Genomic DNA, 16,988 nt, shown 5'->3' with positions numbered 1-16,988 from the left:
GACCTAAAATCTGTCCCCCAGAAACTTTCATCCATTGGCTTTGGTTCTGCCTTGGAGAGCCATATGGCAACCCAACTATTGGAAAACTGTAAGCATGCATCCCTGAAGTCTTTTCTTCCACAGTTCTAGGGAACCCTAGTTCCTTCAATATTCCTTGTATAGCAAAGACTTAATTCCCCTTTCCAGCACAGTCTCATTCCTCAATACATCTTCCATTTTGCCAAGTCCCTTCTAAAATATGGTGCCTAGAACTGCACCCAATACCTCAGACGTGGTGTGATCAGGGCAGAATTCAATTGGACACTAAGCTTTGATTAACATAGCCTAAAGATCAAATTAGCCCTTTGGGCTGCCATGTTATACTGTTCATTTATATTAAGTTTGCAATCTACTAAAACTCCCATATCTCATATGAAGTACTGTCAAGCCATGTAGCTCATCCTGTACTTATGTAGGTGGTATATTAAAATAAGCACAAGACTTTACATTTATCTTATTGGATTCAGCTTATTTTTCTGAGCTACAGAGATTTTTCTGTATCCCATTTCTGTGATTCAATATATTAGCTACCCCTATGAATTTCATGTCATCTGCGAATCTGATAACCATGTCATTCCTTCATTAAAACCATTGACAAAATATATTTAACAAAACAGGGCCCAGTCCTATGACATGCCACGAGGAGACCTCTCTTTTGGTTGCCCTAAAACCACTGATCAACACTGTTATTATCCAGCCCTTACCAATAGGACTTAAGAGTCCATCTACCACTCACTTTCCTGATAAGAAACGTGATGCTCAGAAGTAAAGTGACTTGCCCCAAATCACATAGCAAAACACAATGGCAAAACCTGGACCATAATCCCGATCACCTGACTGCCACTCCAATTCAATGTTTTTGTCATATTCATCCTGGAATTACCACAATATCTCAAGCAATGGCAGCATATTTGGAATATATCCATTACCTAACAAATGAACAACAGCCATTTGGCTATGAGGTACATTCATTTTTCAAAAAATCAATTTATCTTATAGTGTCTATCTTATATACACTCAATGTCTGCATGTAAGTATTTGTTGTTTGCTTGTTAGCATTAAAGACTTTATAATTTTTTTGGTCTATTCCAAAATGCAATCTGAAAACAGTTGTTGGAGAGAGTCTGACCTCCTATGCATTATCTCTATTTGATCAAATGTAACAATATTTGTGGGCAGCTACATGGTGCAGTGGAGAGAGTGCCAACCTGGAGTCAGGAGGACCTGAGTTCAAATCCAGTCTCAGACACTTACTAGCTTTGTGACACTGGGTAAATCACTTAACCTTGTTTGCCTTAGTTTCCTCATCTGTAAAATAAGCTGGAGAAGGAAATGGCAAACCACTCTAGTATCTTTGCCAAGAAAATGGGGTCATGGAGGATTGGACATGACTGAAATGACTCAACGACAACAAACAACATTTGTAAAGTACTTAGCACAGTACTTGGCACGTAGGAGGTGGTATATAACTGCTAGCTAGCTATTACTATTTACCTTTCTCATCTTTCTATGGACCCTGCCTTTTCTACCTGATCCTTAGCAATTCATAGCTAAAGATCTGGCTGATGGATTACCTGATTCACTAGTGATTTAACTAGTTCTTAATCTTTAGTTTACCTTAAATCCCTCTAAACTAGCTCCCAAAGCAGCAAGCTTAAACTAATGGTTAGTGAAAGTCAGTTTATGGAAAAATATCAGCCACATCTGCATGTCCTGAATTCTTTCCTAGTAACTTATCTTCCACTGTTTGCCTCAGAGGCATCTAAATTTCCTTTAGAAATCAGGAGATATCATCAACAGGAATTCTGCCAACTTAGATTACCCTGCCCCCTTATGTTAATGCAGAAAAGAAGATGGTGATGAAATAATGAATGGCTTTGGTGGTGCAAAATCACTTGTTCAACATGGAATAATTAATGCCTCATTCATTATTAAATCTGAATATTCTTTAGATGATTTCTCTAAGTGTCAGTTGCCAAATGCAAGAAGGATAATGAAATAATTAGTATGGTGATCTTGCAATTATATTCCCTCTGGAGCATAAAACAAATCCCAGGTAGGAAAAGGACATTTTCTGTAAAAATAAGAAGCCACAGGAATCATGACAATTCACAGGTGGTTAGAAGCTTTAGAAAACTTTTCCTACCTCTGCCTCTTTCACTTTCTGGTTGGGATGCAAGGGTGAGGAGCCTGCGGCCCTGAGGCCACATGTGGTCTTCTAGGTCCTTGGGTGTAACCTTTTGACTGAGTACAAGTTTTATAGAACAAATCCTTTTATTAAAGGTATTTATTCTGTGAAGTAGTTATCGTAAGGGATGGAAAGGGTATGAAAAGAAACTCCAAAGTAGGGCTGAAAATTTTGTTAGAGATCCCATTAGCTCAAGATTGGTAGCCAGCCTCAGTTCCAAAGCTAAGCAAGGGCACAGATCTGAAGATACCTAAAACAGCTGTGACCCTCCCATGATAATACAGTTACAGTTAAAGATAGACTGGTTAATGTATATGCCCATGTGATAGTGATAGGAAATCACATTTCTCAAGAAGGTACCCCTCTCTATAGATGTGTCACACATAACTGGATAAGGATCATGTCTCTGCACTCTAACCTCCCTACTCAGAATTGACCTCAAACCAGCTGAGGCCCCAAACACACGATGAACCGCTGGGATCGAAAGCCACCAGATGCCTCGACCGAACCCAGAGCCTTCCATTCCAACTCCAACTGGGAGCCAAAAACTTCCTCCATGTGAGGGCTTCTGGACAAGGATCATCCTGTGATATGTCTAAGGAATAGATACCAGGTATGAATTTGGGTAGTTTGGGGGACCTGAGATCTAGGTACTTAACTGAACCAGACCACCATTTTCAGATTGACTCTGCCCCCAGCTTCCCAGTATCGGGAAAAAAAAAAACCCTAGAAGCTTATACCAATGGCCCCTTCAGTTAGCTACTCCTCAAACTGAACTTCCCACTTCCTGTCTCTGGATAGTTGCACAACCCAACTTTGCCCATTCCCAGAATACATCCCTCCTTACCCTTATCTCTACCTTTAGTTAATTTTGCATCCAAGCTCAGTTTAGGTGCCACTTCTTTGGCAAAACTTTTCCTTTTCTCCCTACTTGTTAGTGGTCCTTCCTTTCCTAAATTACCTTACATGTACTTAGTCGTGTGCATGCCATAGCCATTCCAAAAAGAAAGCCCCTTACCCTTTGAGAGCAGGGACTTTCCTTGGTATTTATATCTCTTTCACTGAACATAGGACTGTGTACATTGCAGGAAATGAATAAATGATTATTGGATTAAATGGAAACAAACTTGAGATCAAACATATAGTTTCAAAATTATACAATATAGTAAAGATGTGACCCTGAGATGTTCATGGTACTGAAACTGTGGCAGGAATAGTTGGTGTGTATTATGAGATGTTATGGAATGGAATTCTTCATTCTAGACCCAAGTACTTTTTTAAGATTCTTGCTGTTTTGACAGCCTCCTATAGGTTAATTTTATCTACTGAAGCAACGTTCAGGTAAAATCTGAGCAAACCTAAAACAAAACAAATTTCTTGGGACCTAGCCTTCAGCTGGTGAAAAGTTACTTACTTTAACAGAAGTAATACTTCAATACTTTAGCTACTGGGGTCAGAGGAAGGGAAGCATGATGAGGCGAGTGATAATGGGTTAGACCTATGGTCCATGAAGCCCAATGTTCTGCTTTGGCCAGTGGCCCGAAGGCATGGTTTGTGGTTGGCCATAATTACCTCTGCTGAACATTTCCTGATCAATAAGGGCATAAGAATTAGATAATGTCTTAACATTTGAGGGAAACATTAATAGTCTTCTTTCAGATTACTGACATTACATACTACTAATTACAACACAGCTAACTTTTTAAAAAAATCTCAATTCTGTGTTATTTCCCCAATGCTTTACTCGTAGCCTTTCTTTTTTTGTTGTTCCATTTTAAGTTCCGAACCATCTCCCTCCTATCCTCTCCATCATTCATAGAGAACGTCACCATTTGACACAGATACAGATACACACACACACACACACACACGCGCGCAAAACCAAAACCACACTATATATACTTCTATTTATCAGTTCTTTCTCTGAAGGTATATAGCATCTTCCTTCATAGGTCCTTTGTAATTGATTTGAGTATTTATAATACTCAGAATAATTTAGTCGTTCAGCTATTCTTTGAACAATAGTGCTGTTACCATATATAACATTCTCTGGGTTCTGCTCATTTCACTCCTCATTATTTCATTCAAGTCTTTCCATGTCTTTCTAAAATCAACCAGCTCATCATTTCTTACAGCACAGTGGTATTCCATTACAATCATATATCACAACTTGTTCAGCCATTCCCCAATGGATGGCCATTCCTACAAAGAGAGCTGCTATAAATATTTTAGAACATACAGGTTATTTTTCTTTTTCCTGGATCATCTTAGGAAACAGACCTAATAGTGACATTGCTAGATCAAAAGGTATTCATAGTATAATAACACTTAGCTTTTCAAATAGCCCTGTAAATGCTTTATAAACATATTCAGGAATCCCATAGGTGCCTTTTAACTCCAGGAAACAATTGCAAAAATTTATACTAGACTAAAGGCTTGTGATGACACAAGGCCATATGTCCTGAAGTTTGATCTCCCAAAATGGAAAATGCAGGGGATTAAGAGAAGTGACAAGCAGAGTCATTTCCATTGACTTAGCTATAACGTTGTGGGAAGTACTAGTTCAGTATCACTTATAGGGGAAAGCCCATCACTTTTTTTATGAAATTTATTTGGTAAATGGTATGAAGAATCCCAGTTTTCAAACAAATTTTAACACTTAAAAATAACAAGGCACAAGTATCTATGAATTTATTTGTTTTAAGAAGCCACTTTGCAAAACAGAAGAATGAACACACTATTAAATAAAACAATTTTGAGCTAATCTACTTTTTGATATTCTAATTTTTACTCTGATATTAATTAGATATGAAGAAATCATTAATAGCAGATATTTGATGGAGAAATAATAACACCAATTTATATATCATTTTGAGGTCTAGAAGTTTATATCTCGGGGCAACTAGGTGGCACAGTGGATAGAGCACTGGCCCTGGAGTCAGGAGGACCTGAGTTCAAATCTGGCCTCAGACACTTGACTTTAGCTATATGACCCTGGGCAAGTCACTTAACCTCATTGCCTAGCCAAAAAAGAAAAGAAAAGAAATTTATATATCATTCTATGGTCTATGGTCAATTTATATATCATTTTATGGTCTAAACATTTTTATCATAACAACCCTTTGGGTCTGGTAAAAACAAGTCTTACTATTTTACAGATGGGGAAATTGAAGCTCCGAGAGGTTCAGGCACTCACATGACCAGGGTCATACCATTAATGTAAGTGGCAGAAATAAGGCACAGAGTGATGTTATGCCTGATCCCAAGTCCCATGAGTTTTCTACTACCCAACACTGTAGAAAGGCAGCATGTTGCAGAAGAAAGAAACCTGGCCTTAGATGCAGGAAGAAGCTAAGTTAGAATCCTGCATGAGTTCTTAGATAGGAGTCTTATCGAGGCAGCTAGGTGGTACAGTGAATAGAGCACTGGCCCTGAAGTCAGGAGGACCTGAGTTCAAATCCGACCTCAGACCAAACACTTGACACATTTACTAGCTGTGTGACCCTGGGCAAGCTACTTAACCCCAATTGCCTAAAAAAACACCAAAAAGTTTTACTAACCAGGTAAGTTGTTTAAGCTCTATAAGCCTCATTTTTTTTGGCTGCGAGGCGGTGCAGTGGATAGAGTACCAGGCTCAGAGTCAAGAAGGCCTGAGTTCAAATCCAGCCTCAGACAGTTGTCAGATGTGTGACTCTGGGCAAGTCACTTCACCTGTTTGCCTCAGTTTCCTCATCCATAAAATGAGCTCAAGAAGGAAATGGCAAACCACTCCAGTATTTTCACCAAGAAAACCCCAAAAAAGATCATGAAGAATTGGACACAACTCAAAACGACTAAACAGCAACAAAAGCCTCATTTCCCCCATCAACCTAACAAGAATATAATAGTACCCATTTCACAGGGCTATGAGGATCAAAAGTATGTATTTAATAGGAATGTATATGTATAGCCTATATCAGATTGCACGAGGTGGGGAGGGAGGGGGAGAAAAATTTAAAACTCAAAAGCTTACAGAAGTGACGGTTGATAAATCAAAATAAATTAATTTTTAAAAAGCCCCAAGGAGTCCATCCATCACAGTTCCCAGACAAATTCCAAATTAACAGTCTTCAGAGAGTGCCTGGCAGTTGGGCAACCATTGCCATAGTTCAGATAAGAGGTGATAAAAGCTTGAACTATACTGATTGTAGTGTAGGTAGAAAGAAGGGAATGGATACAACAGATATTATGAAGGCAGAATCAATAAGACTTGTCAACTGATTAGATATGTGGGGTGAGGAAAAACAAGTTGTTAGGACCATAAATATATGACTGGGAAGTTCTTCAGAAGCAATCTAGTCCAACCATTTCACCTTACAATTGATGAAGCTGAGGCTCAGGGAGCTTGATTGTCACAAGTTACCCAGTTGGTAGTAAATATTAGAGGGAGGATTTGAAACTAGGTCTCAGGTTCTTTGATGCTACTATCAGAGTTCTTTCCCCTGTATCAGCCTAATTAATAAATTGATTTTTAATACCCAGAAAAAAGTATGTATTTACAATAATGTATCAAAGCACTTTGCAAACCTTAAATTGCCATATCAATATCAATTGTTATTATTATGATAAGTCATTCTTTAGTTAAAACAACTGCATTCCCTGCCTTTGTTATGTTCAGGGAAGTATTGATTAAATGAAGTCCCAGAGACATAATAAAATGCTGCTATTTCTTTAGGTTCCGTTTAGTTGTCTTTTCCAATGTGGTCATTTGCAACATGGCAATATCCTCTCTAGGTGGTCATTTTGTTTGCCATAGACTTCCGGGTACACTGGATTTACCTGAGAGAATTAGGAGTTCAATGATTTCTGCATCTCCAAGAAAAGCTGCAACATGAAGCGGAGTCCGTTTCTCAGCATCCTAGGAGGAAAACAAACAAACAAAAAAAAGAATTCAAATAGTTGGTGATGGCTGATCGACACCAGTGATGATGCAAACAGAAAAGAACATTTCTCAGAGTTGCTGAGGTAGAAGTCCAAAAATTCTAACTGAATGACTCAGGTTACAAATTCATTCTGTATACGCACCACATAAATGAACAGAGTATACAAATGTGCAAGGCACCACATGCTAAACCCTGGAGACAAAAAAGATGTAAGTATGATATAACCCCTGTTTCAAGGAGCTTGTAGTTTATTGAGGAAATGACAAGTACACAAAAAAATATACAACAAGGTAGGGTATCATGAAGACAGGGAAAGAAGCACTCAGATAAAGTGCTCTAGGAAAATCTGAGGAGGGAGGGAATATATCTAGTTGACAGGAATGAGAAAAGGCTTTCTAGAGGAGGGGCCACCTGAGCTGAGCCTTGAAGGAAAGGAAGGCTGATGAATGGTAAAAATGACGGAGGTGAATATTCCAGAACTAGAAAAAGACAGTGTGAATATACAGGAGGCAAAGACAATATGTTGATTTGAGGAAACAGCTAGTAGTCTGATATGAATGAAAAGTAGAATCTATTCAATAGCTATTATATTTCATATGTATAGACATAAGATTACATCTATATAATAAATTACATATGGAAAATGTGAAATAACGCCAGAAAGATAAGTTGGAACCAGATTATGAAGGACCTTAAATGCCAGATTAAGGGGATTATATTTTATCCTATAGCCAATGGGGAGCTGCTTAAAACCTTTGAGCAGAGCTGTGATGTGGTCAAACTTGTACTTGAGGAAAATTTTTGGTAGCTGTGTGAAGGATAGATCAGAGAGTAGAGAGAACCATAATTAATGTGGGGTAAATGGGGCATTTCCCCAGAGAGCTGAGAGCCAATGGGGCCCCCAGTCCCTAAAGGGGCCACACTTCCTCCTCAGGGAACCACTATCCTCACAGCATATCATTTTGAAGTCCTCAACCACCATTGGCACTGCTCTCGTGGGATCTCCCTGATCCCAATGGCAACTAGGACCAGAGTCTTAGTGGGAAATGTTCTCTCCTCTTCTAATACGACTAATCAACATGAACTGTCTTCACCACCTGAATACACCTTACACTCAGTTGACTGTTCCAGGAATGAGAATTTCTAATTATGGCTCTGATAAGAGACAAAGGTTAAGATGCCATTTTAATTCTGATGTATAATTTCTTTATATATAGTCCTTTCTTCCCTACATTTTTTTTAAAGTCAAATCAAATCAAATCAGAATGGACCAAGAGGGCACATCATGGATTCAAGGACATACCATGCTGATTTTTTAGTTTCCTTTCAACTTTCCATTGTTGTAATAAACAAGTTCCAAGTTCTCTGGAAATCATTAAGTTTGGTTCTATGGCATGGTTTCATGGTTGAAAATATTCATTTGTTTTGTTTTGTCTTTAAAGAGAAGTGACTAGTTACAGAGGCAAGGACCCACAAGGATTTTTAAACACCAAAGTTAGTTAACAGGCAGCTCCCTTTTCATAAAATTCTCTCATTACTTTCCTCCTCAGTGATTATGGCAGGTGAAGTCCAATTTAACCTAAACTTGAAGACTGTACCTTGCACCTTCTCCCAACCAAGTGTTTCAGGAAAACTGTAAAGATCTCCAGGACTTTGATTAGCAGTTCACTTTTATGATCATGTTCTGCTAGCACTTAATTATACAGTCAACTTAGTCAGCTCTTCATTGTTCAGAGACTGATTATTCAATTTGTGGCCAGCTCAGGCCCTTTTGCTGCTGCCCCTCCTCCCTCTGACTTCTTGCTTTTAGGCATTTCATGACTCATTAGTATCCATGCCAGATGGCAGGCAGGGCAAATCATAAGAGTTGAAACTCAAACCACTCCATTTTGTTATTCCTATCAGTTCTGACAAAAAGGTTTCGTGGAGAACGAGGACGACATTAAATGGCTAAAGAGAAGATACCTGTGAATTTCAATTACTGTATATGTGTTATCCCTGTTGGCAGTTATTGTGGATAACTGAAAGTAGGACATGCATGTAATTACAAGATTGAAAAAACAAAAAATACAACAGGGCTTGTTGGACATGTGGGAGGCAGTGTAGCATAGTAAGCTCATGTCAGAGGCTGGATTTCAATCTACTAGTTGAATGACTATGGACAAGTCGCTTGGGGTCTCAGTCACTCTCATTTGTAAAATGAGAAGAAGAACAACTAGAGAACCTATCTCACAGGGTTGTTGTAAAGTTCAGATATGACCATTTATCTGTATGTAGTACTTTGCAAACTAAAGTGCTATATAAATAACCGTTATTATTATTATTACTATTATTTTCATAGGTTACTAGGTGGCCCAGTGGGTAGTGTACTAGATCTGGAGTCAGGAAGACCTGAGTTCAAATTCAGCCTCAGACACTTATTAGCTGTGTGGCCTTAGGTAAGTCAAGACAGAGGTCTGCCTCAGTTTCCTCATCTGTAAAAAAGGCTAATAATAGAACCCATCTCCCAGAGTTGTTGTGAGGATCAAATGAGATATGTGTAAAGTGCTTTGAAAACAGTAAAGCACCATATAAATGCTAGTTATTGTTGTGGCTATTTAAGATTTGTGCCTTTGTTCTTCCAAAGTGTAGCCACATCGAATTATTTTTAAAAGTAAAGATGCTATACTTAGGGAGAAATGTTGTTTTTTAACAAAATAAGTTTATTATTTTGTTTTCTCAAAGAGAAATACAAATAACCCTATCATAATTTTTATCAAACCTTCATATAATATCAAAATACCCTACTTCTGATGGCATCCTCATTTGCTCTCCAGTTCCCACCCACATTTACCCAATTCATTTCTTATGAATCCGAGGACAAAAATGACATCATTTCATACTCTTCAGTGAATTGAACTGGTTCCAGTGTCTGGTTCAACAAGCTAAGCTTTACTTAAGTGATTTAAAGAAGAAGTGAAATGGAATCAAATTAATTGTGACTTAATCTGGCCTGAAGCAAAGTAATTGCTGGTTCATGTTCTGATTTGGAACTCTTTGCTCAAAGAAAAACCCAAGAGATCTCCCAGGCTTTTGTCTCTTCTGAACCTGCTTGGCCTGTCATTAAGCACTTAGCTGGCTTTGGAAGTTACTGATTTTCTTTTTACATCTTTTATAACATGACCTGTTTAAACTGAAGTTTCCATAACATAACAAGGGTGTGTTGTGTGAGATCATATGGTAAAAATTCTTGATTTTATAGCCTAGCACTAAAGCTCCTTTTGGTTACCTGAACAAATTCACATTAGTGACCTACCTGGGAATAAATACCAATAACTTAAGAGTAGTTCTCTAGCACTTGGATGTATCTTGATGATGGATGCAGGGAGGCAATGTGATGAAGTGGAAAGAGCCATGGGTTTAGAGTCCCAGGACCTGGGTTCAAATCCTGAGTCTCCCTGTGTGCCCTTGGGCATTTAACTTTCCTTGACCTCAGTTTCCTCATCTATAAAATAAGGGGGTTGGACTAAATGGCCTCTAAATCCCCTTCCAGCTCCAATTCTGTAAACAACCTTTTAAGGTAGGCAGGTCCCACACCAAATCATATTTTTCATCTGGCCTATGAATGAATGCCATCCTCTGGACATGATCCAAAAATGTTTGCTGGTGTTGGGGAGTTTTGCTCTGGGCCATACTTCCATTCTGAGAATGGGTCTAAATCAGATTCCTATTCAGGGATAGTGTGGTAGGTATCTGCTCTATCACATTTACTTCCAACCTTTATTTTCAAGTAATGTTTGTACACAGATGAAATCACAAAGTTAGTCTTTATAGCAACTATGAATGTGATAGATTGACAAAAGATAACTCAAAGACAAGTAGGTTGAGAAATACACAAAATATAACTGGGTAATAGATCTTTTTTAAAAATTCTTTCCTATAAATCAGATTTATGTCAGATTATATCTCTTAAAACTTTTTTTTTTACACAAGTCCCACAGAAAATTTTTAAAAAATGGAACTGGGATTTATGTTGTCATTCAACTTTGCATGTTGGAAAGAGATAGGTTAGTGCTTTTTTTTTTTTACTGATTTCAGAGATATTTTATTTATTGAAAGTGGGTGTCGACATAAATCCAATTTCTGTGTTGTGACACCAAGGAAAGCAAACCTTTTCTCTTTTCAAAAACCCATGGTACCACAAGGTTGCATATAAAGGGGGTGACTACCTGCTGAGCTGAAAACTTACTGAGGGGGCAGCATGGCAGAGAGAAAGCAGACAGAAGAAGTTTCTAAATTGTTTATTTACAATATAAGAAGTAGATGAAAGAAAATAAATGAACCTGAAGTGTGAGTATTTAAAAGGAAGTCTGTGATGGTCAATTAGGCCATTTCAATGAACTAAAAATGCTACTTAGAATGGCTACAGGAGACACCCTAGCCTTTATTTGTGCAGATGAATCCATGTTCATCAAGTCTTTTGGAAACTACAATTACTAATAAATTATGAGCTAGAAGTGAAAAGCAGAATTTTAAAAGATGCATAGTAATGTAATCTGAGTTTTTATAGCCATTTTATGCTTTTTTAAAAAAAAACTCTGTATACTCAGCATCTTACACAGTGAAAAAGAATTATTAGCAAAACTGGAAAAACTTCACATTGTTAACTCAGGGAGAATGTTAAGGTTCATTTTTCAGATCTGATTCAGTCAAAATTTCCACTAGGACAGAGGCAGTGGGAAATAACTATCAAATTAGACCCAGAGAGTTTAATGTGACATCTGGGATGCACTGGTGATTGGACATAGTAATGTGCCAAGAAGAAGTCAAAGATGCAGCAGAAAGAAGAATCTTTAAGCTATGACAATGACTAATAGAATGCACTATGTAGGGGATATGTTGTTTCCTCAAGAAAGCCTGTACAGGCAAAACAGAACTAGATCAAATGGGCTATAAAAATGGGAAAGAAACTTGGATTTAAGTAAAACTGTTTTGAGAGATGAAGATGAGAAATACTAAAGAATTGGCCAAATTGTTTCCAATTCAATTTTCAATGAAATTTAATCTTTGCCTTGACTACCTTATAAACACCACTTCCCCACCCACCACACACACTCAAGATTCTCTGAATTGGCAAAAAAAAAAAGTTTAGGCTTCTACTATTACCTATTATTGCCTTGTTCATTGGAATTAACTTTTCCATGGCCATAATTTTCACTAAATCTCAAAAGTGACTATACTCTAGAATCCTCACTCTGATAAAAGTCATGGAGATTTTTATCTTTTCATATGATATTAAGCTCTGCACTGGCATGAATGAGAAGATTTTGGTAGCAAATGAGTATGTGGACCAAAGCTCCTGGATTACACCTCAAAAAAAGGGTCCTCCAAAAAACAAACAAAAGTAACAATCAGAAGAATTTAAAATGCAGCTAAGACTAAAAGAAATGTGAAAAGCCACAAAATTTCATTATATTTGTCCTAAACATCCCACCCTTGGACGTTAATTTCAAAGACATGAAGTTCAATCAATATGCAATGATGTGCTAGCCAATGAGCACAGTCCTTAAGGCCATATAGAGCTGATGCAATCCACATGTGGACTTTGGAGAATGCAAATTCTGTAATTGGTTCAAAATCTGCTGACACATGGTGAAGAGTGACAGAAGCAAAAGGTGCTAACCAGCCAAAGCAAGCCTATTCCTCTTTCCTATCTGGTTGTGTTTGAGCGAGGAGGCAAAGACTGCCATTAACCTTTGGTAGGGAGAGAGGCCTTAGGCCTCAGGCCTCACCAGGGGAGTAACCATATGGCACTTGAGTGCATGGTCTTTCTGAGTGGTTTCTGTCTCTGCTGTCTCCAGTCTTCTTGCTTTTAGGTGAAGGAGGGTTGGAGATGGTTGTGACCTTGTGAACTCCAAAATGTCAGAATTGCAAGCAATAGCAGTAAGGGAGCTGGAATCCACACAAGGATTTACACCCAATACCAATAAAATATAAATTCTTAACATTTATTAAGCTCCTAATATGTGCCATGCACAGTGCTAAGCACTGAGGATACAAAGACAATGTAAATAGTGTCCTGCCTTCAAGGAGCTTACAACCTAATAAATGGATGTTCAAAACCCTAGCTGAACCACCAAAACACAAAATTTATTCATCTCCCATTAGTACTGTAACTGAAGATGTTCCAACATTTATCAATTTTTAAAATTTAAATTCTTAATCAAAAATCGCTGAAGTAATACTATTCTTTAAAAGAAGTATATCTAAAAGGTTGATAAATGTTTGGATTACAACCTAGGCTGATTTAAAAAAAATTAAAACAATGAAGTATTTATTTTGCCAAAAAAAAGTCCACCATAACAGTTTAACATATTTTTAAAAAGTTTTCACAGGTGAAAGATGAAATGTAGATTTCTCCCTACAACAGAACATAAATGCAGTAGCAAAGTCAACAAGGAATCTACACTCCAGCACAAAGTAGACTAAGTTAATAAGAGACAAGTAATAACTGAATCAGAACTCAATAGTTAACTGAATTAATGTCTCCCTTCCTCTAATATCCCCAAACACATACTTAAACTCTTTACAAAAGAATGAGATCATAGATGAAATGAATCAGGTGCAACTACAACTGCTTCACTTTTTTTTTTCTCTTAGAAGGAAAGTAGAAAGGAACTCTAGAAAAAAGATGCTGTGGGATCCTCAGAATTCCACAGACCTATAATGTATACCAGCACTCTGCAAGGGACAATATTAAAATCTTTGCCAGACTTAGACCAAAGGTATAAAGAGATGTTATTTACACAAAGAGAACATTTGGAACTGGACCTTCAATTTCCTTTAACGCAGGGAACTCCTGGGAGAGTGAATTCCCTCTCCTGATGCAGATTGGCACTTTCTCTGCAATTTATGGGCTTCAAGATTTGCCTAAGCACTGAGAGGTTAAGTGATTTGACCAGTGGCACATAGAGAGTATGGGCAGCTAGGTGGGGCAGTGAATAGAGTGCTAGGCCTGAAGTCAGGGTTATTCATCATCCTGAGTCCAAATCTGGCCTCCAAAACTTACTAGTTGTGTGACCCTAGGCAAGTCATTTAACTCTGTTTGCCTCAGTTTCCTCATCTATAAAATGAGCTGGAGAAGGAAATGGCAAACCACTCCAGTATCTGTGCCAAGATAACCCCAAATGGCCTCATAAGAGTTGGACACAACTAAAAAATGACTGAACAACAACATTTGGACAGAAAAGGCAGGGCAGGTCATAAATCCAGGTCTTCTAGGCTCTGAGGTCAGCTATCTAGCCATTACACTACACTGCATCAAAGACATTAAAAAACAAAAATTAAATTAATTATATACAGGCTGGAGGACCAAAGGTTAATGAACAACACACATATAGAGAAATACTTTAGTCTTAGACTGTGTACTAAGCCTGGAATTTCCACACATTTCACAGGAATTTTCTCAAGTTAAATGTTTTAAATACAGTTGTTGACTGATTAAGCAGATAGAGTAACTACTATTCTTTAGTCCTTGAACATAGTCCTTTAGCCTTGAAAACAATACTTGCTTCTGTAGTTTTAGGAGCATCCAACAGAACTTGGAGCAGACAAACTTATAGTCAGTCATTTATGCAAAAGGAACCATGTAAAATGCTTTTAGAATATCATCTTATTTTCTCAATAAACAAAAATCCATTTTCTCTCTCCCTTCCTGCCTAATTAAAAAAAAAAGAACAAAACTTTTGCGTCACAAATATGCACAGTCATGCAAAACTAACCCCTATAACAGCCATGTCCAAAATATATATATATGTCTCATTATGAATCAGGTCACCTAAATCCATCACCTCTCTGTCAGGTTGTAGCATGTTTCATCATAAGTTCTCTGGGTTTATGACTGATTGTTGCATTGACCAGAGTTTTTAAAGCTTTCAAAGATGGTTGTTCATAACAGTGTTGTTATTATATAAATGAGTCTGCTTCTCTTCACTCTGCATCAGGCTATAGACATCTTCCCTCATTTCTCCGAAACTATCATTATTTTTTATAGCACAATAGTATTCCATTATAACAATATACTGTAATTTGTTCAACCATTCCTCACGTAAATGAGCACTTTCCTATAATGATAAGGTAGCTTTAACATGCACACACACTAGAGAAAGTTGCAGGTCCAAATTTCTAGGTGATCAGTCTTCCTACTCCACCTGAAAGGTACCACTTAACAAAAGTCTAAATCCTGATTTCCTATTTATCCATTTGATTCAAAAGAGGAACCCACAGAAATTAACATTAGTGATATTAAAAGCTCTCTTCTCACTTTACAAGCTAATTGAAAAAAAGCCATGAGATTACTATTTAATAAAAAAGAAATATTTTTTATTTTACTCTTAGGAATTTTCAGGCATTTACAGCTTACGATAAAAAGTTACAGATAGGGGCAGCTAGGTGGTGCAGCTGATAGAGCACCGGCCCTGGATTCAGGAGGACCTGAGTTCAAATCTTGCCTTAGACACATAACACTTACTAGCCGTGCGACCCTGGGCAAGTCACTTAACCCCATTGCCTAACCCCCCCCCAAAAAAAAGTTACAGATAACATAATGATAACTATTATAATGATTTTGGAAGTTTTATTTCAGGTAAGAAGAAAATTAAGAATTTTGAAACATGATAAGGAACTCCAAATGCTGACAGTAATTACAGAATACTTAACCTGATTATGAACAGTTTTAGGGTCAGGGAAGCAATGAATATATATATATACATATACACACACATACATATACACACATGTGTATATATGTATATATGTGCATATATACATACACATGCAAATATTGAAATATTATTGCTTCTAGCAGACAATATCTGATAGCAGCATAACAGAAGCCAAACACTACAAGCCTAGCATCAACTCATCTTATTATGGATGTGTCTAAGAACATTATAGTTTCAGCAGAGAGCAGTCCTTTGTCCATACTTGAAATAGTCACAGGATGTCTGAAATGACCCTGAACTAGCCCTAATCCAGAGATTTTCCAGATGCCAGTTCATTTACCTCCTTTATCCATTTTCTCCTAATCCTGGGATTTCTTTTAATATAGAGTGGGACTTCATGGTCCAATTTGGTTCAGGGTCCTAGAAGCACCACAGGCCTATTTCATTAATTCCACCATGAACAAAAATGTAGAAATTGTCAGGAAATTTAGCACTTGAAAAGGAAAAGGGCAAGCTTGTCCTTGCTTTTCTACATGTATGAGGGGTGAGCAAATGGAAATTCCTTAAATAGGTGAACAGCATTTGCCCTGAATCGTTCTGTGTGAGGACTCTTAAAACCACAGAATGTGAGAGCTGGTAAGGACCTTGGATATTATCTAACATAATTTCTTCAATAATAAATATCTCAATAGACAAAGAGAAAAAGATGGTTGTATGTTAAACTATGAAATCAAGAAGATCTAGGTTCAATATCTACCTGTGATTTACATGGCTGAGTACCTCTAGACAAGAGCCTTTTGACCTCTCAGTGCTCTTGGGCTCTCTAGCATTTTAAGTTGCAAAGAAGTGCCAACCTGCATTGGTAAAGAGAGTTTTCTCACATGAGAATTTATGTCAATAAAATCATATATCTATTTCTTATCCCTAACATTAAACTAAAAAGCAACACAACTCTCCTCCTTGTCTATGTCCCTTGAGCAAAATTTCCTTCTGCATTATTCTGTGTATTTGGTTTTGAGTTTAGTGGTTTTTTTGGGGGGGTGGAGGGGAGGCAATAGGGGGTGACTTGCTCAGGGTCACACAGGTAGAAAGTGTCTGAGGCCAGATCTGAACTCAGGTTCTCCTGACTTCAGGGCC

General features: G+C 37.6%; 1 protein-coding gene across 1 annotated transcript in view; it reads right to left on the bottom strand.

The window, feature by feature from the left end:
* ANKRD44 (ankyrin repeat domain 44) overlaps positions 1-16,988 on the bottom strand; it is a 366,840-nt gene that overhangs the window by 163,700 nt on the left and 186,152 nt on the right. The window contains 1 exon segment of the mRNA XM_020993541.2: positions 7,046-7,124. Within this exon segment, the coding sequence (XP_020849200.1) occupies positions 7,046-7,124 (79 nt within the window).

This window comes from Phascolarctos cinereus, unplaced genomic scaffold, assembly GCF_003287225.1.
Source record: "Phascolarctos cinereus isolate Bilbo 61053 unplaced genomic scaffold, phaCin_HiC Scaffold_726;HRSCAF=1367, whole genome shotgun sequence".
Lineage (NCBI taxonomy): Eukaryota > Metazoa > Chordata > Mammalia > Diprotodontia > Phascolarctidae > Phascolarctos > Phascolarctos cinereus.
Note: the sequence above shows the minus strand (reverse complement) of the source record. Positions and strands in the feature narration are given on the sequence as shown.